This window comes from Strix uralensis, chromosome 33 (genome assembly GCF_047716275.1).
Source record: "Strix uralensis isolate ZFMK-TIS-50842 chromosome 33, bStrUra1, whole genome shotgun sequence".
NCBI classification, from domain to species: Eukaryota; Metazoa; Chordata; class Aves; order Strigiformes; family Strigidae; genus Strix; species Strix uralensis.
In genome coordinates this window covers 2,928,616-2,953,863 of record NC_134004.1, presented here as the reverse complement: position 1 = coordinate 2,953,863, position 25,248 = coordinate 2,928,616, and the positions used below count along the sequence as shown (strand labels likewise).

At 72.1% G+C, this 25,248-nt stretch overlaps 3 protein-coding genes across 3 annotated transcripts; 1 reads left to right on the top strand and 2 right to left on the bottom strand.

The window, feature by feature from the left end:
- The first annotated feature begins 6,945 nt into the window (after window positions 1-6,945).
- On the top strand, window positions 6,946-10,235 carry C1QL4 (complement C1q like 4). Its single transcript, XM_074853990.1, has 3 exons — window positions 6,946-7,009; window positions 7,386-8,535; window positions 9,896-10,235. Exons 2-3 carry the CDS (start codon window positions 8,014-8,016, stop codon window positions 10,073-10,075), a joined length of 702 nt encoding a protein of 233 aa, XP_074710091.1. The 5' UTR covers window positions 6,946-7,009; window positions 7,386-8,013; the 3' UTR covers window positions 10,076-10,235.
- A 2,635-nt stretch (window positions 10,236-12,870) lies between these two features.
- Window positions 12,871-16,317, bottom strand: PRPH (peripherin). The gene is made up of 9 exons (XM_074853778.1): window positions 15,953-16,317; window positions 15,150-15,210; window positions 14,825-14,920; window positions 14,591-14,752; window positions 14,394-14,519; window positions 13,632-13,852; window positions 13,312-13,361; window positions 13,089-13,165; window positions 12,871-12,979 (listed from the first exon to the last, which is right to left on the bottom strand). Exons 1-9 carry the CDS (start codon window positions 16,315-16,317, stop codon window positions 12,932-12,934), a joined length of 1,206 nt encoding a protein of 401 aa, XP_074709879.1. The 3' UTR covers window positions 12,871-12,931.
- A 1,198-nt stretch (window positions 16,318-17,515) lies between these two features.
- Window positions 17,516-19,759, bottom strand: LOC141936728 (tubulin alpha-1C chain). The gene is made up of 3 exons (XM_074853953.1): window positions 19,537-19,759; window positions 19,305-19,453; window positions 17,516-18,546 (listed from the first exon to the last, which is right to left on the bottom strand). Exons 1-3 carry the CDS (start codon window positions 19,655-19,657, stop codon window positions 17,572-17,574), a joined length of 1,245 nt encoding a protein of 414 aa, XP_074710054.1. The 5' UTR covers window positions 19,658-19,759; the 3' UTR covers window positions 17,516-17,571.
- Window positions 19,760-25,248: the final 5,489 nt, after the last annotated feature.

Sequence of the window (25,248 nt, the reverse complement as noted above, 5' to 3'; positions counted from 1 at the left end):
CCCAGCAGCACCACTCCCCCCCCCCCCCCCGCCAGACTTTGCCCCGGCACGATGCCGGGCAAAGGGCACGACACCAGCATCACCGCGCCGGTGTGGGAATCCTGGGGCGGGGGGGGGACACACACCACGTGCCCCCCACCGGCACCCCCAGCCCTGTTCCCCCTCCCGGGGTGCAGCCATCCCCAGTTCACCGCAGTGCCTGGAACTGGGGTACCCGCTGTGTGGTGGATGTGAGCCAGCACAGGGCGCCCCCCCCCAGCCTGGACCCCCCCGGGACCCCCCAGCCTGGCCCCCCCTGGACTCCGCAGCCCCTGTTTGCTCAGCCCGCGCCGCCGCCGCCGCCGTGTTTGCAGGGATTAACCGGCCGCCGGCCGCCAATTTGGTCTCATCTATTATTAACGGCCCCGCAGCCGCCCCGCGCTGGGGGCTCAGCCCCCGTTAGCGAGGCCTGGAGGGCTGCGAACCCCCCCCCCCAAGCTCAGCACCCCCCATGCGGTGCAGCCTGATGGGCTTTAGGGGTGCATCACCCCCTCTCACTGCTGCCCTGGGGCTGGATGGGGACCCCCAGCCCCCCCCAGGTTTGGGGGTGCAACAGGGCAAAGCCCTGCTTTTGGGGGGGGGCTGAGAGGCCAGGATGGCCCCCGGGATGCTGGCGGGGGATGCTGGCGGCCCCCGCCCCCCCAGCCTCGGCTGCCCGTCAGGGCGGGCTGACAGCGGCCCCCCCACGCTGCCCACCCCGCGCCTGGCTGCCTCCCTGACAGCGGGTCCCAGCGGACCCCGGCCCACGCTCCGCTGCCCCCGAGCCCCGCGCCGGGGGGGGGGCCCAGCCCCTCCAGCCCGGATGGCGGGGTGGGGACACCCCAGCCTGGGTGGGTGCCAGACCCCTCACCGGACCCCACCCCAGGACCCCTGGGCTGGTGGGGCTGCAGCGCTGTGCCCCCCCCCCCCGCTTTGGCGTAGGATGGATGCGTGGTGGGGGGGGGCGGAGGGGGTCTCGCATCCCGATCGATTCCTTTAAGTATCTGGATTTTAAAATGTCAAATCTGCCCTCGGCGAGCGGGAACGTGGATCGATGGGGTTGGGGGGGGCCGCAGCCCCCCACAGCGGCCTCAGTTTCCCCGGGTGCCCCCCAACATGCACAGCTGGGGGGCTGCAGAGGCGCCCCTGGGGGGTCTTGGGGTTCCCGAGCCGGGGGGGGTGTCTTGGGGGGCTTCCCCAGCCCCGCGAGCGCCCGTTTGCGGGTGTAATTGGTGCCATTGATCAGCCCCGGCCACCAGCGTTTAAGGCATCGATTTTTGGCACCTTCCTGCGAATTGAAGCATCTGTCACCGCCCGGGCGTGCGGGGACCGGGGCTGGGGACACGGGGGGACAGGGGATGGGGATATGGGGGGACAGGGGATGGGGACATGGGGGTACCGGGGATGGGGATATGGGGGAACTGGGACTGGGGACACGGGGGGACAGGGGATGGGGATATGGGGGGACCGGGGATGTGGATATGGGGGGACAGGGGATGGGGACACGGGGGTACTGGGACTGGGGACATGGGGGAACTGGGGCTGGGGACACGGGGGGACAGGAGATGGGGATATGGGGGGACAGGGGATGGGGACATGGGGGTACCGGGCCTGGGGACACGGGGGGACAGGGGATGGAGATATGGGGGGACTGGGGCTGGGAACATGGGGGGACTGGGACTGGGGCTGGGGCCTCATCCTGCCTGTCCCTCCCTGCAGGCAGCGGGGTCGGAGGCTCCTCAGCCTCGAGTGTCCCCTCTGGTCCCTGCACATGGCCGTGCACAGCACCGGGGACACACGTGTGTCCCACACCCATGTGTGTCCCACGCACACGTGTGTCCCCACGCACACGTGTGCCCCGACACACCCCCTCCCACCAGCGCCACAAAGCCTCCCCCCCTCCACCCCAACACCCCCCTCCAGCTGCACCCCGGGCACCACATCCCCCCACGCATGGCCACGCCGCACACGCGTGTGCACACACACACACACACACACACACAGACACACGCGTGCGCGCGGGGGCCTGGGAGAAGCGGCCGCGGGGCTGGTTGAAGGCATCCGGCGCGTCCCGCGTGTCACGCTGCCTTGTCAGTTTGCTGGTAATTAATGCAAACGCCGGGGCCGGAGTCCCCCCGGACTCGTACATCACTGCCAGCGCCGGCTGCGGCGCGGCCCCGCTCCCCGAGTGCTGTTATTAGGGGAATTTTATATGTATTAGCTGTTGATGCACATTAATACATTAAAAATGTCAGCGGTGGAGGCCAGCTAATTGTCTGATTTAAATGTCTATTTGTCAGCGCCCGGCTCAGGTGGGCATGAGGCGAATCTGCAATGAGGCCCCAACCCCGCCGCTGTGGGGGGCAGCACCGCGGCGGGGGGAGCCCCGGCCCCCAGCACCCCGCTGCAGGGCTGGGGGGGGGGACCCCGGGGTGGTGGTGCAGGGAGGGGGCCGGGCAGGTGGCGGGGGGGCGAACGGGGCCCCCCGTGCCCCGGCCACCCGCCTAATTGCCGCCCGGCCGGGATGGATTTCTCCGCCTGACATCCTCTGCATCCGTAATAAATGCCGCTTGTCCAGAGAATTAATCCGGGCCGGCCCGCAGCCATCCATCTCGGCAGGCGCCGGCACGCCGTGACGGACGGCCCCGCTGCCGGGCCCCCGCCAGCACGGGGAGGGGGGGGCACAGCCGGGAGGGGACGTAAATCCCCCCCTCCGGGATCCCCCGGCTGCCCCTTCCCGGGGGATGCCCCCTCCACCCCCCCCCCGCAAAGCCACCGCTGCGGCCCCCCCACGGCTGAGACCTCACAGCTCATCACAGCAGTGGCCCAGGTGCAGCTTTGCCCCCCCCACCGCACCCCCCCCCCGCCCCGGGCAAAACCCCCCAGCAGCGCTCGGCCCAGCGCGATGTGGGTGCCCCGGGGTGGGACACCCCACCCTGACCCTGTCCCCATCCCCTCACCCCCCATCTCACCGTGTCCTGACCCCCCCCCGGCTGCCGAGGGGTGCCCAGCTCCAGACCCCCCCAGACCCAGCTGCCTCCTCACCAATTAGCAGCAGACGCTAATGAGCCTGGGGGGGGGGCAAAGGGGAGGGCTGGGGGTGCCCAGGAGGTGCTGGGGCAGAGGGGGTGCGTGGGGTGAGGGCTGGGGGGCACGTCGGGGTGCGGGGGCACATCGGGGACCACGCGCAGAGGGTGACGCTTCCGGCACCAGCCCCGCGGCGCTGCCACGTCCCTCACCGGGGCCCCGGCGGCCATTTCCACCGGGACGGCCCCAGCGCAGCCTCACAGCCCCCCCCCCAGCCCCCCGCCCCAGCTGCTGCTTTATTGTCGCCGTTCAAGGACAATTTTCATCCAATTTGGGCCGGCCCGGCGTTACGGCAAACATGCCCTGGATGGAGCGCGCGGCGCCCGGCCGCCTCCAGACCATCTATATTCATTTACACGAGGCTCCCTCCGGCCTGCGCGGCCCGCGCCGACACCAAACCGTCTGCCAGCCCGGCACGGCACCGCCGCGGCCAGCCAAGCGCCCGGCGAGGCCAGGGGTGACGAAGGGGGATGTCCCAGGGGTGCTGGGGACCATGTGCTGGCAATGGGTGCCACGCACCGGCACCGGGCACCGTGCTCCAGGCTCCACGTGCCGGCACTGGGCGCCTCACACCGGCACCGGGCACCGTCAACCGGCGCTGGGTGCCACGCACCCGCACCAGGGACCACGAACCGGCGCTGGGTGCCACGCACCCGCACCAGGGACCACGAACCGGCGCTGGGTGCCACGCACCCGCACCAGGGACCACGAACCGGCGCTGGGTGCCACGCACCCGCACCAGGGACCACGAACCGGCGCTGGGTGCCACGCACCCGCACCAGGGACCACGAACCGGCGCTGGGTGCCACGCACCCGCACCAGGGACCATGAACCAGCGCTGGATGCCACGCACCCACACCAGGGACCACGAACCGGCGCTGGGTGCCACGCACCCGCACCAGGGACCATGAACCGGCGCTGGGTGCTGCCCAGCGGGTGCTTGGGGCCGTGCACCAGCACTGGGCACGCACCGAGGGCTCAGGAACCGAGTGCCGGGGCTGTGCCGGCGCTGGATGTGACCCTGCGGGTCCTCGGGGGCCGCGGAGGCAGATGGTGAACGTGGAGTCGCCGGATGGCTGCACCGAAGCCCCCCCCCCCTTCCCCGCACCGGTGCTGGCTGCTGCGGGGGGGGCCGGCGGGGGGCTGCGGGGCCGCGGCGTTATGAATTTATTCATGCTCTGCGCCCCGGCCCCGCCGGCTGCCTCCGGCCCCTGCGGCTCGCACCGGGCTCAGCTCCCGGCGCTGGCCCCGGCGCCGCTGGCTCTGTGGTGGGGGACATGTCTGTCCCCAAGTCACCGTCCTGGGTCCTGCCTGGGGGGGGAAACTGAGGCACAGCTCGGGGCGGCCGGGAGGGCCCGGGGGTGGTGTGGGGGCTCAGCTGGGCTCACGACCCCCCCAAACCCAACCGCCCCCCGTGGCAGCGCCCGCTGAGGGCAGGATCTGGCCCTGACCCCCCCATCCCTCCCGTCCCCCCGCGGCTGCTCGTGCCGGGACTGACCTTTCGCACTGCCGCCGCTATTTTTACCCCTGACCTTGACGCCCCCCCCCCCACCCCGCTGCCGGCAGCGCTGGGGGGCAGCCAGGACCCCCCAGTCCGCGTCCCCACGGCCAAGGCCCCGGGCACCCGCTCGCCACCAGCCCTCGGTGCCTGCTAATCAGCACCCGGGCTTCCCCTCGCAGCGTGGCTAATTAATTCGCTGCTGCTGCTCATTAAGAGCAGCCGGCGGAGGGGGTGGCGGGACTCCGGCGTCGTCCGTCCGCGGGGAGCGGCAGCGCTGGCCCCCGGTCCCGCCGGGGCGAGCGGGGGAGACGCTCCGGTGGCCGTAATTTGTTGCACAAACGCTGGCGGGTGTCGCGGGATCGCATCGATCCGCGGCAGAAAGGGCCATAAATCCACCCAATCTGCCGCCGAGGAGCCGCGTCACCCCGCGGAGAGCTGCCCCGGCCTGGGTGTGCACACGCGTGTGGCCACGCACACACACAGACACACGCGCACACACACGTGCACACACACGCCACACACACGTACGTACACACGCACACACATGCACTGAGCGTGCACACACACGCACACATGTGCACGCACACGCCACACACAGCATGCACACACATGCACGCGCACACACACACACAACATGCACATGCATACATGCGCATAGCACACACACCTGGGCACACAGATGCACACACACAGCGCACACACACACACATATGTACATACAATGCACACACATGCACTGAGCATGGACACACACATACACGCACACATGTGCACACGCACATGCCACACACAGCATGCACACACATGCACACACACACGCACACAACATGCACATGCATACATGCGCATAGCATGCACACCTGGGCACACAGATGCACACACACAGCGCACACACATGTACATACAATGCACACACATGCACTGAGCATGCACACACGTGCACACACGTACATACACGTGCACACGCACGCACACAAGTGCACACAGCACACGCGCAGAGCACGCACACACATACATACACACACACACAGCATGCACACACATGCACACACACACACAACATGCACATGCGTGCACGCACACCTGGGCACATGGATGCACACACACAGCACGCACACACATGCACACACGTGCACGCACACCTGGGCACACGGATGCACACACACAGCACGCACACACGTGCACTGAGCATGCACACATGTAGGCACACATGCGAACAGCACACATGTACACACACACACGTGCACACGCACACTCAGGGCCGCCCAGGAGCACACGCGGGGATCCCGCGAGCACACGCGTGTGCGAAGCCGCCCGTGGGTCCGTCCCCCCGCCGCCGGCTCCGGGCAGGGCCCCCCCGGCCCACGGGGCCCCGCCGAGGGACCCGCGATGTTCCCGGCGCGGGGCCGCCGCCGGCTCTTGCCCGATTTTTCCTCTTTTCGCTGCTATTTTGCTAATTGCCGGGCAGCGGCCGCGGGGGCCGCCGGCGGGGGGGGGGACACACCCGCGGCTCCTCTCCCGGGAGCGCAGAGGCCAAGACTTCATTTTGCATAACGGAGCAAATTCAGGCGAGATGGGAAAAGCGCGGCCGTAAATCAGCCCCCCCCGCACCGCGAGCAGCCGCGGCCGGACCCGGCCCCTCCCGCAGCCCCGGCGGCACCTCGAGGTGCAGCGGGGGGGGGGACCGGAGCCCCCCCGCACCCCCCCGGAGATGGTGACCCTGTCCCCGGCGCTGCGAAGGGACCGTGCGCCCCGGCAGAGCTTCCCCCCCCCCCCCCTCCCCGCGCCGGCCCGGCAGCACTGGGGGTGAACCCCGGGAAGGGCCCCCCCCCCAAAAACGGGCCCGCAGCCCCCACCTGCCCGGGGTGGGCGTGGGGCTGAGCCCCACGGGGCTGCATCCGCGGGGGGGGGGAGGGCGGAGGGGGGCGCAGTGGGGGGACTCACACCCCCGTACGCGCCTTGCACGCCCCCCCCAGACACACACCCCCCTCCCCAGACACACACACAACCCCCCCCAGCACCCCCTGCCCCCCCTTGCACACACAGCCCTGCACACGCACCCCCACATCCACCCCTGCGCGCCCCCCCCGCACACACACAGGCCTCTGTACCCCCCCATCCATCCCCCCCCCAATCTGTGCCCCCGGCAGCCCCTGCCCCCCCCTCCTTGCACACACACAGCCCCCCCCCGCTCACACACGCCCGGAGCTGTCCACGCACACGGGTATCCCCCCCCCAGCTCCTTGCACACTCACACCCCCCCCCGCCGCTCTCCCGTCCCTCCCCCCCGCCCGCCCCCGCCGTGCCCGGTGCCGTCGAGCGGGGCGGGCGGAGCGGGGCTGCGGGCGCGGCGCGGAGCGGGCGGCGGCCCCGGCACGTGGCTCCCGGCGCCGCGAGCGGCAGGTACCGGCGGGCACCGGCGGCGGGGGGGGGGGGGGGCGGTGTGGGGGGGCGTGGGAAGCTCCGCCGCGGGCCCGGGGACCCCGAGCGGGGCGCGGGGGCCGCTCCGGGAGAACCGCCCCGGGCGGCGCTGCCCGGCCCCGGCCCCGCCGGTGCGTACCGGGGAGAGCGCGGAGCGGGGCAGCGGCGGGGCCGCTCCCGGGGGAAGGGGTCCCGTTCCCGGGGGTCCTGCTCCCGGGGGTCCCGTTCCCGGGGGTCCCGCTCCCGGGCAACTTGGCGAGAAGTTGCCCCGCGCGTCGCGGCGGTTCCATCCCGGTTCCTTCCCGGTTGTATCCCGGCTCCGGTCCCGGCTCCATCCCGGCTCCGGTTACATCACCAGCTCCAACACCGGCTCCGGTCCTGGTTGCATCATCGGCTCCGGTCCCGACTCCAACACCGGCTCCGGTCCCGGCTGCTGCAGGGGCTCCTCTCCCGGCTCCGTTCCCGGCTCCGTTCCTGGCTCCGTTCCCGGCTCCGCCACCGGCTCCTCCACCCGCTCGGGTCCCGGCTCCGCTCCCGGTTCCATCACCGGCTCCGGTCTCGTCCCCTTCACCAGCGCAAGTCCCGGCTCCATCCGCAGCCCCGCTCCTGGCTCCGGCCCCGCTCCCGGTCCCATCCTCGGCCTCAGCCCCGCTGCTGTGACCGTCCCCGTCCCCATCCCTGTCCCCATCCCCGTCCCCATCCCCGTCCCCATCCCCGTCCCCATTCCTGCTGCTTTTCCCGCTCCCGGCCCCGCTGCCGGCTCCATCCCCAGCCCCGCTGCTGTGACTGTCCCCATCCCCGTCCCTGTCCCCGTCCCCGCTCCCACCCGGTCCCCGCCGGTGCGTGCGGCTCAGTGGGCGGCTGGGCGCCGTCCTCCCCCCCCCGGCGTCACCATCGCACCCAAGGGTGACGAGGACCTGCTGGCTCTGGCCGCCTCGCGGCTGAGCCGCAGGAAGCGGGTGGCCGGGGCGGCCGTCGGCGTGGCCATGGTGCTGGTGCTGCTGGTGGCCATCCCGCTGCTGGTCCACAGCTCCAAGGCGGCCGCGCACTACGAGATGCTGGGCAGCTGCCGCATGGTCTGTGACCCCTACCCCGGCCCCGAGCTGCCCCCCGCCTCGCCGCCCCCCTTCCTGCCCGGCGCCAAGGGCGAGCCGGGGCGCAAGGGCCGCACCGGCGTCCGGGGTCCCCCCGGGCCACCAGGACCGCGGGGGCCACCGGGTGAACCGGGCCGGCCAGGACCCCCGGGACCGCCGGGGCCGGGTCCCGGGGGGTACATCCCCTCCTTCTACAGCCCCAAAATCGCCTTTTACGCGGGGCTGCGGAAGCCCCACGAGGGCTACGAGGTGCTGCGCTTCGACGACGTGGTCACCAATGTGGGCAACTACTACGAGCCCTCGAGCGGGAAGTTCACCTGCCCCCTCCCCGGCATCTACTTCTTCACCTACCACGTCCTCATGCGCGGCGGCGACGGCACCAGCATGTGGGCCGACCTCATGAAGAACGGGCAGGTACGGACCGGCACCGGGACCGGCACCGGGACCGGCACCGGGACCGGCACCAGCACCTCCCAGTAACCCCCCGCCCTGCTCCAGCCCAGCTCCTCCAGCCCCACTTGCCCCTGCCTGCTCCCCCCTCCCAGTTTTCCCCCTCCCGGTTTCCCCCTCTCCCAGTTTCCCCCTCTCCCAGTTCCCCCCTCCCAGTTTCCCCCTCTCCCAGTTTCCCCCTCTCCCAGTTCCCCCTCTCCCAGTTTCCCCCCCTCCCAGTTCCCCCCTCCCAGTTTCCCCCTTCTCCCAGTTTCCCCCCCCAGTTTTCCCTGCCCTGGTTTTCCCATCTTGTTTCCTCCCATCCCAGTCTTCCCATCCTGGTTTCCCTTAATCCCAGTTCCCCCCATTCCTGATCCCCCATCCCCAGTTCCCCCCCGCCCCAGTCCCCACATTCCATTTCCCCCCCCTCCCCCCAATTCCCATCCTCTTCTCCCCATCCCTCCACCCCATTTCCCCCCACCCCAGTCACCCCATCCCCATCTCCCCCAATCTGGGACCATGGGAGGGGGTGACTGGGGGGGTGGCCACCCCGCACCCGTGTGTGTCGCCCCCCCGCCACCCCCTCAGCCTCGGGGACACAAAACCCCCATCCCAGGGGCTCCCTGGGGACACAAAACCCCCCTCCCCCGGGAGCGCCGGGCTTGGGGGCGGCTGGACCAGCCGCCCTCCTGGGGGGGGGGGGTACGGGCTGTGCCCCCCAGCTGGCCCAGCCCCCAGCACCGTGGGGGGGGGCCGTGCCCCCCGGCCAGTCCCTTTGTTCGCGGAGGCGCAGCCCGGCCGGCGGCCTCGCCCCGGACACTTCCCATTTATTACGGGAGAAATAGGATCGATCCGGCGCGGTCGATGCCCCCCCTTGCCCCCACCGGGTGTCCCCGGAGGCAGCACAAGAGCCGGGGGGGGGACAGGGGAGGGCCCTGGGCACCGGGGCTCTCTGGATCCGGTCACCACCGGGTACCCGGGACTGAGCACCGACGGTGAGACCCGCCTCCGACAGCCTGCCGGGGAGGGGGGGGGCGCGGGCCCGATCCTGGGGGCTACGGGGTGCAGGGCAGGGGAGGGGGGGTCTCTGTCCCTGTCCCCTCCTGTCATCGTTGCCACCCAGCAGCAGTCAGGGCGCGCGGGGGACACACACACACACACGCACCCCCCCCCCATCTCCCTCACCCGGTTCTGCCGCAGACGGGCGACGTGACCTTGAGCGATGGACGGAGGGGCTGAGCAAAGGGGGGGGGGCAGAGCTCAGCCCCTGGGCCAGCGTGGCGGGGGGGGGCAGGGGGTGTTTAGGGGGGTGTCCCTGACAGCTGTGGGTCCCCCCCAACCCCAGGTGCGGGCCAGCGCCATCGCGCAGGACGCGGACCAGAACTACGACTACGCCAGCAACAGCGTCATCCTGCACCTGGACGTGGGCGACGAGGTCTTCGTCAAGCTGGACGGCGGCAAAGTGCACGGCGGCAACACCAACAAGTACAGCACCTTCTCCGGCTTCATCATCTACCCCGACTGAGCCCCCGTGCCGCGGGGGGGCTGCGGGGATGACCGGGGGGGGCTCCCCAGCTCCCGCTGGTGTCCCCGTCCCCCCACAATAGCTCTGGGTGCGACGAGACACCCGCGAGGACACGCGTGTCCCCCCCCCACCGCCCCGCTGTCCGCGCACCTCTTGGCTCCTCCACACACACCCCCCGCCTCAAAAATCAGCCCCGTCGGTGCCCCCCCCCCTCCCCACACCCGCATGCCAGCACCCCCAAGGGTGTCGGGGTGTCCTGGTGCTGTCCCCATCCCCGGGACACCCCCGTCCCCGTCCCCGTGGTTGGGCTCCGTGGTCCCCCCAATAAAACACTCGGGGTTTGGATGTGCAGCTGCCGCCTTCGCCTCCCGCGGGGGTGGGGGGGGGGACACGGGACGGGACGGACCCCCGGGGACGGGGGGAAGGAGGAGGGGACCCCCAGGGAGGGGGTTGTGCCACCATCGCTCCTTGGTGCTGTCCCCTCCTGTCCCTGGGCCCTGCAGCGGTGACGAGCTCCGGGCCACTAGTGGGGACCCCCCCTTGTCGCCTTCCCCCCCCCCCCCTCCCCCGGGTTTGCCACCGGGGACGGGGACAGCGACGCGCCCCCCTGCCCCTCCCGAGCCCCGCGGCCCCGGCCCCGGCCCCGCGTGGCCGTGGGCCGGTGCTGCCACCGCGTGGCCAGCGACCGGGAGGCCACGGCTGCCGCCGGCGGGGACCGGGGGGGGGGCCCGGCAGCCTGGAGACCCCCGGGAAGGGCTGGCAGGGGTGGGGGCTTGTCGTGTCCCCCCCCCTCGGGGCCCGCGGCGCCCCAGCGACCCTACAACAAGGTGCAGCAGCAACTGTTTTATTACCGGTGCAGTGTCCGTGGGTGCGTCCCCACCCCGGTCCCCTGGGGGGGGGGGTAACGGTCCCGGCTGCCCCCGGAGGTGGCTGCGGGGGGCGGGGGGGGGCGGGATCCCACCTCCGCAGGGTCATCCCCCCCGTGTCAACCCCCCCCATGGTGTCCCCAACGTCCCGAGAAACACCCCTGTCCCCAAATATCCCCCCACCCCCTCCCAGGGTCCCGCCCTGACCCCAGGATTCCCCCCTGACACCCCCCCCCTGCAGCCACAAGGTCACCCCCAGCCCCGAGACACCCCCCCCAGCATGGCGGGTGCCTGGGGAGATGCTGGGAAGAGCCGGCGCTGCCCCCTCGGGGTCCTCCTGGCCCTCGTCCCCCCCAGATTTTGCACCCCACTTTCCTCTTGGGGGGAGTCCCCACAGTCAGGGCAGGTGGGGGGCCCTTGGAGGGGGGGGTGTCAGGGGTCCCAGAAGTGCCCCGCAGCCCCCACGGCCGCACCCTCGGTGACAGCGGGCTCAGGGCCGGCTGCAGGGGACAGGGACACGGCGGGGGGGACGACACCTTAGTGCCCTGTGCCCCCCCAGATCGCTCCCGCACCCCCCTGGCTGGGTGGGGGGGGTGAGGTGGGGTCCCCCAGGATCTGGCCTGAGGTCACGCTCTGAGGGGACAAGGGGGGCACAGTTCGGGGGGGGGTGTCACAGTTCCAGGGGGGCACTGCTGCGCCGGGGGGGGCTCCGGGTGCGGGATCCCGGCGGTGCAGGAGGCACAGGGGCCCGTTAACGGCGGGGGGGGGGGGGGGGGGGGGGCGGGCGTTAACGGTGGGGGGGTCAGGGCCGGTGCAGCGCTGGTGACCCCCCCCCCCCCGTCTCAAAACACGCTCCTGCCGGGCCGGGGGCGGATCCGGCCCACAGCGGGCAGGGAGAACCGGGGGGGGTGGGGGGGCTGCGGGCCACGCTCCCGCCATCCCCGGCCGGGGCGTCCCCCGGGCCTGCCCGCTCCCCACGGCACCTCCGGTACCGGCGGGGCCCAGGGGCCGGTTCCGCGGGAGCAGCGGCGGCCGCCCCGTCGGTTTATAAAACACCGCCACGGCCGATGTCCCGCCCCCGGCGCAGCGCTGACCAATGAGCGACGGCAGCGCCCGCACGCGCCCGCTGGCGATTGGCTCAGCTCCGCTCCGGGGCCGGACCTGTCAGAGATTGGCTGGGATCAGCCTATCAGCTGCGGGGAGGGAAGCGACTGGTCATAGAGAGGACGGGGACGGTAGAGCGCCGCGCCGTGGGGGACTGTGGGATAGCGGCGGCTCCGCGCCCAGCTCCGCAGCGGGGTCCTGCACCCCGCGGCCACCCCCGCCCTGTGGGTGCCCCCCCCCGCACCCAAGAGGCGTCCCTGGGACCTGACCCCCCCCAGGCACTGCCCCCCCCAGCCCTGCAGCCCCTCGCCCCCCCATTAGCTTCGTGCAGCACCGGCTGCTCCCCCCACCCCTGCTTCCCCAGCGCCCCCCCCCCCCGCTCCCCCCCCCCCCCGCCCACGAGTGACTCGGCCCCATCCTCGCCACAGCCTTTATTTGCCACTCAAGCAAGATGGGGACATCGGGGGGGCAGCCCCCAGAGCCCCCCCCCAGCCAGGCCCTGCACCCCTTCCCACGGGCAACGCCCAGGGCTGGGGGGAGCCGGGGCCAAGGCGGGGGGGGGGGGGGGGGGGGGGGGGCAGCGCCTGGGACCCCCTGGAGCCCGTAAACCCCGGGGGCAGCCGGGGCCCCCCCGGGGCAGCGCGGGAGACACTCTAATAAACGTTAAATACAACTGAGTTCTGGGGGGGAGAAAAATAAATGAGGCAATAAATAGCAATAAATAGCGGGGGGGGGGACACAAGGCACCGGGATGTGCCACAGCACCACAGCGCTGGCAGCGGGGATGGGCGGGGGGGCAATAGGGACGGGGGGGGGCAGCTGGCCCCGCATTCTGCTCCCCAGCCCGGCAGCGGGGTCCAGCAAAGCCCCCCCCCGCCACCAGCCATCACTTCCCCGGCTCCGCTCTCTCCTTGTGCGACTCTGTCACCACCTGCTGTGGGGGGAGAAAAGGGGGGGGGTTAGCCCCACGGTGGGGTGGCCCCCCCCAAGCAGGGAAACGCCCCCCCCCCCCCCCCCCCTTGCCTGCAGCCCCCAGCCCTCACCTGCCCGTCCCGTGTCTCGATGGTTTTGATGAGCACCATCCTCCGCGCCGGGCTCTCCGCGGGCTGCGGCTCCGGCACTGGGGCACAGAGAGGCCGTCAGCCCCCCCCGCGCCCCCCCCACCCCACCCTGGGGTGCGGGGCCACCCCGAGCAAGGGCACAAGGACCCATCTGCACCCCCATGGGGTCTCTGCCCCAAGAGAGACCCCCCCGGCCCCCCCTCACCTGAGCTTCTCATGCTGAAGGAGCTGGCGGGGTGCAGGGGGACGGTGATCCTGGAGGGGGGGGAAGAGGGGGGTGAGGGGGGGCTGGGGGTCCCAGGCGTCGCTGCTGCCCTTGACCCCCCCCCCCAGCACCCACTCAGTGACCCACACGACGGTTCATCCGTGCCCGTGGCCTTGCCTTTATCTCGGCAGCGACAGAACCTCCCGTGGGAATTTCTGTTTTCCCAGAGCTCGCAAGAAAATCCCGTAACGATCGCGAAGCCCCAGCGCGGGGGGGGACACACACACCCTCTCCTTCTCCCCCCCCCCCCGCAGCCTCACCGGCTCTCCTCGCCCTCCAGCAGCTTGCGGTACGTGGCGATCTCGATGTCCAGGGCCATCTTGACGTTGAGCAGGTCCTGGTACTCGCGGAGGTGCCGTGCCATCTCCCCTTTCAGCTGCTGGAGCTCCTGCTCCAGCCGCCCCACCACGTCCTGGTACCCCCCCACCTCCTCCCCGAACTCTGCCTCCATCTCCCGCATCTGCCGCTGCAGCGCCTCGTTCTGCGGGGGGGGGGGGGGACAAGGGGCCATGTAGGGGTTTTGTGTCCCCGAGGCTGAGGGGGTGGCGGGGGGGGGGACACACACACGGGTGCGGGGTGGCCCCCCCCCCAGTCACCCCCTCCCATGGTCCCAGATGGGGGGAGATGGGGATGGGATGACTGGGGTGGGGGGAAATGGGGTGGAGGGATGGGGAGAAGAGGATGGGAATTGGGGGGGGTGGGAAATGGAATGTGGGGACTGGGGGGGGGGAACTGGGGATGGGGGATCAGGAATGGGGGGAACTGGGATTAAGGGAAACCAGGATGGGAAGACTGGGATGGGAGGAAACAAGATGGGAAAACCAGAACAGGGGAAACTGGGGGGGAGAAACTGGGAGAAGGGAGAAACTGGGAGAAGGGAGAAACTGGGAGAAGGGAGAAACTGGGAGAAGGGAGAAACTGGGAGAAGGGGGGGAAACTAGCTGGGAGAAGGGGGAAGGGGGAAACGTGGAGGGGGGGCCTCGGTGCCTGTGTGTCCCCCCCAGGACACCCCCCGCTCTCACCATGCCCTTCAGCCCGTCCACCTCGCAGGTCAGGCTCTGGATCTGCCGCCGCGACTCGTTCATCTCCTGCTTGGCCAGTCGCAGCGCCTCGTGGTTGCGGTTGGCCGCGTCCGAGAGGTCGGCGAACTGCGGGGGGGGCGAAGTCAGAGCTGTTGGGGCACCCCCCGACCCCCCCCCCCCCCCCCAGCTGCAGGTACCTTCGATTTGTACCACTCCTCGGCTTCCTGCAGGTTCTTCACGGCGATGCTCTCGTACTGGGTGCGGATCTCCCGCAGCGCCGCCGTCAGCTCCGGTTTGCAGACCTCCACCTCCACCGGCACCGCGGGGCTCGGGGCGCTCCCCTCCAGGTCCCGCAGCTCCTGCGCGGGGACACGGGGCGTCACGGCACGACACACGGACCCCACCCGCTGCCCCCCGCCCCGGCCCCCCACCTCCTCATGCAGCTTCTTGAGGAAGCCGATCTCGTCCATCAGCAGCTCGACCTTGCGCTCCAGCTCCAGGCGGGACAGGGTGGCATTGTCCACGTCCTGCGGGGACAGGCCGGGCTGAGCTGTGGGGCAGCGTGGAGGGGACAGGGACACACACCCCACCCCCCCCCCGGGCCCCTCCCGGGGTGCTGCGGGACGGGGAGCGCCTGGTCTATGGGATTTCACACGCGTGGGCAGCCGGGTCGGGGACGTCACTGGTGTGTGGTGCGCAGGGGGGTGGGCGCTGCACGGTGGGGGGGGACACAGGCCCCCCCCCCCAGCCCCTCACCTTGCGGAACAGCACCAGGTTCTTCTCCGCATCCTCCCGCTTCTGCGTCTCGTCCTCCAGCCTGGGGACAGCAGGAGGTGGGGGGCAGGGTGCAGCCCCCCCTTCAGTGCAGGCACACGGGGATGGAGGAGGAAGGGGAGCCCCCCCAGACTGAGCCACCCCCCCTCCTCGCAGCCCCCGAGGGCCTGGGGTGTCCCTGTCCCTGCACAACCCAGAATCTGGGGGTCCTGCGGGACCCCACCCGAGCCATGACCCCACTGCAGCCCCCCAGGGCCCCTCACTGGAACACGCTCCTCCCCCGGGGGGGGGTCCAGCCCTGCCCCGGCCCCATGTCCCCGCCCGTGCTCGTCCCAGTCCACTCCCAGTGCCCCCACCCCGCCATGCCCCTCCCAGTGCCCCGCCCTTCCGCAGAGCCCTGTTCTCCCAGTCCCTCCCAGTCCCCACCCTGGCTCCCTTCCCAGCCCCTCCCAGTGCCCCCCCCCCCACCCCGTACACGCCCGCTCCCTCCCCAGTACACCCGGGGCATCCCCCGGTCCCTTTCCAATATGCGGCCGGTCCCTCTCCGGTGCCTCCCCCGGTCCCCACCCGGTACATCCCTCATCCCGGTGCATCCCCCATCCCGGTGCATCCCCCATCCCGGTGCATCCCCCGGTCCCTATCCCGTTACATCCCCCATCCCGGTGCCTCCCCCGGTCCCTATCCCGTTACATCCCTCATCCCGGTGCATCCTCCGGTCCCCACCCCGGTACATCCCTCCCCCCAGCCCCATCCCGGTGCCTCCCCCGGCCCCGCCGCCCACCCACCGCTGCCGCAGGACCACCAGGTCGGCGGCCAGCCCGTCCCGCTCGGCCTGGAGCCGGTCCCGGTCCCGGCCAAGGCTGTGCAGCCGGTCCCGCAGCCCCCGCAGCTCGCCCTGCACCAGCCCGGTGGCGCGGGGCGCGGTGGCGGCGGCGGCGCGGCCCAGGGCGGCCCGGAGGGCCCCGTTTTGCCGTTCCAACGCCCGCACCCGCTCCAGGAAAGCGGCGAAGCGATCGTTCAAGGCCGCCAGTTCCTCCCGCTCCGCTCCCCGCGCCGCCGCCGCCGCCGCCAACTGCCCCGGAGCCGCGGTGAGGGGCGGCGGCGCCCCGAGGGCGCGGCGCGGGGGGGGGACGCGGCCGCCGCGGCTCATGGCAGCACCGGGAAGGGTGGAGGCGGCCGGTACCGGCTGTTTATAGCGGGCGGCGGCTCCGCCCCGCCGGGGGACCCGGGGGTGCGGGAGCGAGGGGAGGGGTCTCCCGGCCCCGGGGTGGGGGGGGGGGGAGGACCGGGGGCTGCGGGTGTCCCGTCGCGGGGGGGGCGCGGGAGAGGGGCTGGGAGTGGCCGGGGACCCCCCTCGGGATGCGGGACAAGGGGCTGCAGGAATTCCCCCTCGGGGGTGGCCGGGGACCCCCCAAGAGATGCGGGGCGGGGGCTGCAGGGCCCCCCCTCGGGGGTGCAGGCAAAGGAGCCCCGTAGAACCGGAGGCGGTGGGGAGAGGAGCTGGGGGGCACAGACCCCCCCCCGCGGGCAGAGGGGCTGGGCAGCACCGGGTCTCCCCCTGCCAGGATGCGGGGGGGGGGCGGGCTGGGGGACTCCGTGGGGTGCAGGGAGGTGCCGGGGGTTGTGGGGACCCCCACAAATCACATGAGGAAAGGGGGGTGCAGAGAGGGGCTGGGGGCTGCGGGGCTTGGCAGAGGCCCCGGCTCAGCTGGGTCCCATCCTGCCCATCCCAGCACCCGAGGGGGGGGGTATTGTGTCCCCCTCCCCATTTCGTGGGGGCAGCCGTGACTCGGCTCTGCCGGAGCTGCCATGCGCGGGGGCAGCACCGGACAACGGGCTCTGCCCCCCCCCCCCCCGACCCCCCTTCCGGGCAGCGAGGGCGGCGCTTACTGGAAGGGCCCAGGAGCTGCAGGGGGGGGGGGGGGCCTCCCGCCCAGGACCCCCCCCAGCTCTGCAGAGCAGCGCAGACACCAGCTCCGTGCCAGACCCGTCTGCGCCGGCACTGCCCAGGGCCCGATCCTGCCCCCGCGCCCAGGGCTGGGGTGCACGAGGGCAGTGGGGGCTCCCAGCCCCCCCTGAGGGCTGCGCCCACCCGTCCTCACCCCACCCCTGTGACAGGGACCCCTGGGGACAATAAGGAGGGTGCCATGACCCCCCCCACACTGCTCCAGGGCAGGACACAGGACCCAGCGAAGGGACCCCCCATCCCACACAGCCCCCCAGCAATCCCAGTGCTCACTGGCAGCTGGGCCAGGCAGCCCCCCCCCTCCAGCTCAGCTCAGCCAGGACCCCCCCTCCCCACAGGACGTCCCCCCAGGTCACTGTAGGACAATAAACGAGACAAGAGTGGAAAGAGACATTTTAATGAAGAGCAACCACAGTGTCACCGGCCCAAGACAAGGCACTAATATTCCTCCCCCTCCTCCTCACCCTCCACGCTGTCGGCCCCCACCTCCTCGTAATCCTTCTCCAGGGCGGCCATGTCCTCCCGCGCCTCCGAGAACTCCCCCTCCTCCATGCCCTCCCCCACGTACCAGTGCACGAACGCCCTCTTGGCGTACATCAGGTCAAACTTGTGGTCCAGGCGGGCCCAGGCCTCGGCGATGGCCGTGGTGTTGCTCAGCATGCACACAGCGCGCTGCACCTTGGCCAGGTCCCCCCCGGGCACCACCGTGGGCGGTTGGTAGTTGATGCCCACCTTGAAACCAGTGGGGCACCAGTCCACGAACTGGATGCTGCGCTTGGTCTTGATGGTGGCGATGGCGGCGTTGACATCCTTGGGCACCACGTCCCCGCGGTACAGCAGGCAGCACGCCATGTACTTGCCGTGCCGCGGGTCGCACTTCACCATCTGGTTGGCCGGCTCGAAGCAGGCGTTGGTGATCTCGGCCACCGTCAGCTGCTCGTGATAAGCCTTCTCGGCCGAGATGACGGGGGCGTAGGTGGCCAGCGGGAAGTGGATGCGGGGGTACGGCACCAGGTTGGTCTGGAACTCCGTCAGGTCGACATTCAGGGCCCCGTCGAAGCGCAGCGAGGCCGTGATGGAGGACACGATCTGGCTGATGAGGCGGTTGAGGTTGGTGTAGGTGGGCCTCTCGATGTCCAGGTTGCGGCGGCAGATGTCGTAGATGGCCTCGTTGTCCACCATGAAGGCGCAGTCGGAGTGCTCCAGGGTGGTGTGGGTGGTGAGGATGGAGTTGTAGGGCTCCACCACGGCCGTGGAGACCTGCGGGGCCGGGTAGATGGAGAACTCCAGCTTGGATTTCTTGCCGTAGTCGACGGAGAGGCGCTCCATGAGCAGGGAGGTGAAGCCGGAGCCGGTGCCGCCCCCGAAGCTGTGGAAGACCAGGAAGCCCTGCAGCCCCGTGCACTGGTCAGCCTGGAGGAAAGGAAGAGGAAACGAGCCCCATCTGTCAGTCCTTCTGCATTTCAGCTGCCCAGGAAGGCCAATATTCCCCCCAGCGTCTCAGGCCTTTGGGGACTCGTCTTGATGACGCAGGCAGGGGCAGGCAGCTGCCCGAGCGCCCCAGCTCCGCTTCCAGCCACAGCGCCCCGGGCATCGGCACGACCGAAAGGGGCCCCGGCGGGGTCCAGAGTGGGTCAGCCACGGCCTCGCACCCTCACCCTCCCCAGCCTGGGTGCAGCAGGAGCCACCCGGCCCACGCTGGCCCACGGGCAACCAGCTCAGCCTTTGATGTGCCAGGAGCTCCCCGAGCGGAGCCGGCGGCACAGCAGGTCCGGCCGGCCCCGGCGCCAGCCCCGGCGTGGGAACCAGAGGTTCAAAGAGCTCAGGGCAGCCGCACCAGTCAAACCAGTGCTGCACCAGCACCCAAACCTGGGCTGCACAGCCCCACTGCCCCGGGCATGTGGTTTCCCATCCTCCTCCCCAGGACCGCGCCTGGCACCGGCGGGGACCCACCGTGCCTGGGGGCACTGGGGACAGCCCAGACCTGTCGCCCACCCCCACCCAGGTCCCTCCTGGGGCAGCCCCACCTTGTCCCAAAGTGCTGACGGGGCGAGAAGGAGCTGCTGATCACCTCCCCAGGGACACCCTTTGTCCCCAGCCACCCCCTGGGGATGGATCCACCCAGTGAGACCCCCACCCTCCTCCCACCCCCACTCCACCGAGGTGCCCACCAGCTTGCGGATGCGGTCGAGGACCAGGTCGATGATCTCCTTCCCGATGGTGTAGTGCCCACGGGCGTAGTTGTTGGCCGCATCCTCCTTGCCCGTGATCAGCTGCTCGGGGTGGAAGAGCTGCCGGTACGTCCCCGTGCGCACCTCGTCTGCGGGGGGGGAGAGACGGGCACCCCCTCAGCACCCAGCACCCCCCGACCACCCCCCGCACAGCAGCCCTCCCCGCGCTCACCGATCACCGTGGGCTCCAGGTCCACGAAGACGGCCCGCGGCACGTGCTTGCCGGCCCCCGTCTCGCTGAAGAAGGTGTTGAAGGAGTCGTCCCCCCCGCCGATGGTCTTGTCGCTGGGCATCTGCCCGTCGGGCTGGATGCCGTGCTCCAGGCAGTACAGCTCCCAGCAGGCGTTGCCGATCTGCACGCCCGCTTGGCCCACGTGGATGGAGATGCACTCGCGCTGCGGGGACAGGACACGCGCCCGCGTCACCCCCGCGCTGCCCCCTCGCTGTCCCCGTCCCCCCCCACACACCCCCCTGCCACACCGGTTGTGCCCCGGCTCAGCCCAGCGGTGCCATCGGCCGAGCAGCACAGGGGCAGCCCCCGGGGGACACCACCCCCTCCCCCCTTGCACTGTGGGATCACGGGGGGGGGGGGGTTCAGGCTCAGCTGGGGGCAGCCCCCACCCTGACACTGCTTGGAGCCGTTCACCCCCCCCAGCACTTCCCCAGGGTTATTCCCAGTCCCCACCACACAAGCCCTGCGCTGGGACAGGGACCCCCCCCCAGCTTTGGGGCAGCCCCGGAAAGGGGAAACACCCCCCCCCCCTTTTCTCCACACAACCCCGGCCCCACACCAGCCCCCGGCGCGCCAGCCCTGACCCACGGGGATGGGTGCCAGGCCGGCAGCGCCCCCCCCCCCCCCCCAGCCGGTTCCACTCGGGACAGGAGCAAACTCCGGGGCACCGGGAGGAGTTTCCCCGCCGCGGCCGCTGCTGGTCGGGCCCGGGCCGGGCCGGGGGCTGCCCCCGCCATCGCTCCCACGCGTGATCCCGGTTCCAGGGGACCCCCACACCCCCCCCCGCCCCGGGGAAGGTTCCCCTCCCGGCTCAGGGAGCCCCAAGTGCGGCCGGGGGATGGGGGGGGGGGGGGAACCAATGGGTGGGACATGCGTGGGAACCACGGCTCCAGCCCCCCCCCCCCGGTAGCCCCACGGGGTGTCCTGGACACGCGAGAAACTTTCACACCCCCCCCCCACCGCAGCCCCACGTGCTGCCCTGGACACCGGGGGGGGGCCCCCCAACACCCCCCTACCCCCCACGCTGCCTCGGGGGATCCCACCCGGGGGGGGGGTCCCACAGCCCTCGCGGGGTCCCCACGCCCCCCGGGGGGGGCCTCACCATGGCCGCTCACTGCCCGAACCGTTACGGAGCTGCCGAGGAGGGAGGCGGGGGGCGCCCGGCGGGGCCCCCCCGTGATATACCGGGGGGGCGGAGCCTCTCGAGGGGCGGGGCGCGATGGGCGGGACATCTACTTTCCCCGCCCATCCGGTGACGTCACGGCGGCTACCACGCCCCGCGGCGTCGGTCACGCCCCCTCCGCCCCGCCTCGCTTCCGATTGGCCGGTTCGAAAGTCGGCGCTGACGTCATCAGAGAGGAATGTGGCGGGCGGGGGCCGGGGGGGCACCGGAGTGAGGGGGCTTGGGGGGGGCTTGAGGGGCGGGGGGCCTCGGGGGGGGGGGCAGGAGGGGTCCCCGCACCCCCCGGCCCGGCTCTGCCCCGGCAGCGCCACGGCCCAGCGTGGGGTGGGGGCCACGGGGGTCCGGGGGTCCCCGTCCCCCCGCCGTGTGAAGCCCCACGGGCACCCACCGCGCCGGCTCCCGCCCCAGCCGCCGCCCGTTGTTCCCCCCCGCTCCCCGGGGCGGCTCCTCGGGGGAACCCCACGCAGGGGCAGTTCCTGTGGGGCAGGACGGACCGGGCTGGGGGGGGGGTCACCCCGTGTCCTGCCCTGGGCCCCCCCCACCCTGCCCTGTCACGTTCCCAGGGCCAGAGAGGGGTTTGGGGACACGGGCAGCCCTGGGCACCCCCACGCCGGGCCTCGAACCCCGCCCCTGCAGGGGCGTCACCCCCTGGGTGTGCCCCCCCCCCGGCAAAGGCACCCTGTCCCCATGCGGGGCTGGTCTGCAGAGAGCTGAGGGGGGGGGAGACCAGGATGTCCCCGGGGGACCAGCCCCGGCGATGCCCCCCCCCCTGCCCTGGGAGGATCCCGGCACGGCCGAGAGCAGCACGTCCCTGTGGGGCCACCGTGTGTGTCCCCCCCCCGCACCCCTGGGGTCCCTGTCCCCCCACCCCGGTGCTGCACCGTGCGCAGCGGCTGGGCCGGGGGCGCCTGGGCACCCCGAGTGTCCCCCCCCCTCCATGGGCACCCTGATGTCCCCCCACTCCCTGGGCACCCCCAGTGTCTCCCCCACTCCCTGGGCACCCCGATGTCCCCCCCCCTCCATGGGCACCCTGATGTCCCCCCACTCCCTGGGCACCCCCAGTGTGTCCCCCCTCCCTGGGCACCCCGATGTCCCCCCCCCCGGGCACCCCCATTGTCCCCGACCCCCTCCCTGGGCACCCCGATGTCCCCCCACTCCCTGGGCACCCCGATGTCCCCCCCCTCCCTGGGCACATCCTCGGTGCTGGCATCCCCTGACACCCCCTCCTCAAGCTCCTTGACCCCCCCAAGCCCCCACCACCCCAGCTGGGGGTCAGGAGGTGTTTGGGACGGGGGGGGTCCCCCGGCAGGGGGGTCTCTCCCGCCTCCCCCCCCCGCCCCCGCCCCGCTCCTTTCTCGCAGGTTTTGCCGCATTGCGGAGCCGCCCCGCGCCAGCGCTGCTGCAGCCCCCTCCCCACGGCCAGCACGGCCGCAGCCCCCCGCACCCCCACGGCTGCCTCCCCCGCGCTCTCTCCTGCCCCCCGTGTCCCCCCCCCCGCCGTGTCCCCCCTCCCTGGCGCTGAACCTCCCTTTTGTTGGGGCCCCCGCAATGCCAGGAGGGAGTGGGGGGTGCGGGGAGGGGGGGGGGGCACCAGGGCTGCGGGGACACGCGGTGACACCCCCCCGCCAGCACCGGGGGTCGGGGGGGGGTCCCTCCCCCTGCTCTTTAGAGGGGGGGGCTGTGGGGTCGGGCAGGGACGGGTGTCACCACCTCCGCTGCGCCCCTCCAGCCCCCCCAGTCCCACCCTGAGCCAACTGGGGGACAGCGGGGCCCATTCGGTGCCCCCCCCCCCCCCCCGCTGCACCCGGGTCTCATCCTGCACCCCGGCGAGGAGCAGCCCCCCCCCCCCCGCCCCGAGCTGCCCCGTCTCTCTCCGTTTCAATGAACCCGTCGCCTGGATGGTGGCAGGGGACGGACAGACGGACAGAGCGGGCGCTCGCACGCCGCGTTCTGCGGGAAAACAGGTTAAAAATAGCAGCAGTCGGTGCCCCGGGGGTGTCACCCCCCTCCCCGGTGCCCCGGGATGTCACCCCCCGTCCCCGAGAGCCGCGGCAGCCCCCAGTGGGGCTGGGACCCCCCAATCCCTGGGGACAGATGCGCCCCGGTTGTGGGGTGCGAGGTCACCAGTGAGGGACCCCCAGAAAGGACCCAAACGGGGCGGGGGGGGCTGGAAAACTCGGGCTGGGAGCCGGGAAATCAGGCTGCGGGGCCGGGGGGGGGCGGTGGAGCCGCCGGCTCTCGGAGCCCCCCAAGATGTCCAAACGGGCGGGGGGGGGGGGGCAGCCATGGGCAGGGCTGGGGGCTCTGTGCGGCCCGGGGGGACCCCGGGGGGGCCAACGGCCTGTCCTGCTCGGTGGTGCCTGGGCGGGGGGGGGCGGGGGGGCAGCAACCGTCACCAGGAACCGCCGCGTTGCTACCAACAGTCAACACAGAACAGGCGGCTGGGAAAGGGCCGGGGGGGGGCTGGCAGCTGAGCCAGACCCCCCCCCACTGGCACACACTGAGACTGGACATCGGGGGGGGGGGCCAGGGCTGGTGACCCCCATGGCGGGGTGCAGTGGGGACCGGGGGGCCTGTGTACCCCCCCGGGGCCTGTGTGCCCCCCCCCCCGTCACAGCACAGCGGGGTCAGATGGGGTGTTTGTGTGTCCCCCCCCCACAGGGGGGCAGTGGGGGGAACCCAGCTCCATCTCCCTGCAAACCCCCCCCCGGCTCAGGCCCCGGAATGGATGTTGGGGAAGGGGAATGTGGGGGGGGGGGGGGGGGGGTCCCAGGCTGTCTCCTAGCAACCCGTCTCCTAGCAACCCCGCACCACAGCCGGTTGCCTGGCAGCGGTCGGCGCGGGGAAGAGTGGCCTTCCATACCTAACGAGATGGGAAGGGGCCGGGGGGGGGACACCCCAGAACACAGAGCCCCTCGCCCCACACCCCACATTGCCTGGGAAGGGGGGGCTGAGCCACCCCCACCCCACAGAGCACCCCCTGCCCACAGCTCTAAGGGACAGGATAGGCAGGGACCCCCCCCAGGCTGGAAAAGGGTCCCTGAGGGGGGGGGCTGCTGTGAGCCCCCAGCCCCCCAGGCCCTGGGGGACACCCTGGGGACACCCCACCAGGCCCCACACCGGTGCTGGGGGGTCGGGACCGTGGGGAGACAAAGGCAGGAGGCGTTTTGCTCATGGGGACGGACCCACTGTGGGGTCGGGGGGGGGGGGGGGCTGAGTTGTTTTGGGGCCAGGGTCCCCCAAAACCCCCGCACAACGGGGATCAGTCCCGATCTCCCCGTTCTCCGCTCGGCGCAGCCGGGGCCGCCCGGTCCTTTGTTCTGGTGGGCGATGCCCAAATCCCGGCCCCTCTTTGTCTGCAGCCCCACGGCCCCGGGGGAGCCGAGCCCCGGCCCCCAGCCCGCTCCGGCAGCACCCCAAAAGCACCGGGTGGGGGGTGCTGCCGGAGCGGGGGGCTGGCGGCGGGGACGTGGGAACCTGGAGCTGCCCAGAAATCTGGATAATTTGGGAAATGCAGAGAAAAATGTGATTTCTCAGCGGGGGGGGGTGGGGGGCACCCTGGCAGCTCCACCTGCGGCAGCTGGGGCCAGCCCTGCCCCCGCGTGCAGCGTGGGGTCACCCCTCTGCAGGGACGTGGCCCCCCCAGAGCCACCCACTTCGGGGGGATGACCCCCAGCCCCCTCCCCCAGCCACTGTTGGCTTTGTAGGGACAAATGGGACAGGGAACCCCCCATGGCCACGGGGCCAGTGGTCTGGGGGGGCCCTGCGGGGGCTGCAGCAGATGGAAGGGGCCGGGGGACTCGTGTCCCCATGTCCCAGCTCTGTCCCAACCACCAGCTGCCACAGAGCAGCTGCCGCTCGGTCCGGGCCCCCCCCAGCCCCAAAACCCGCGCTGGGAGCCACCTCGAGGCTCTGTCCCCCACATCCCCTCACTGTCCCCAGCCCTGCTTGTCCCCAGCTGCCCTGGGAGGAGACGCTTTGTGTCGTGTCCCCCCCCCCCCCGGTTGGGCCCCACGGGGTTGGTTTTCTGCTGCCCGAGGGGACAAAGAGGCGCTGGAAGGGCCAGGGCACGGCCAGGCCAGGCACGGGGCCACCGTGGGGACGGGGGCCAAGACGTGGCTGGGAACCAGGGCACTGGGGCACGGCCAGGCACGGGGACAGTGTCCCCCGGGATGGGGACAGGGGCATGGCCGGGGATGGGGACCCCGGTGTGGCTGGGGATGGGGACAGGGACGTGGCTGGGGATGGGGACAATAGCGTGGTTGGGGACGGGGACCAGGGCGTGGCCGAGGATGGGAACAGGAGCAGAACTGGGAGCCGGGGGGGGCAGACGGGGGGACAGTGTCCCCCGGGTTGGGGACAGGGACACGGCCGGGGTTGGGGACCAGGGTGTGGCCGAGGATGGGCACAGGGACATAACCGGGAACCAGGGCAGTGGCCAGACGGCGCGGGGGGGGGGACACACGACA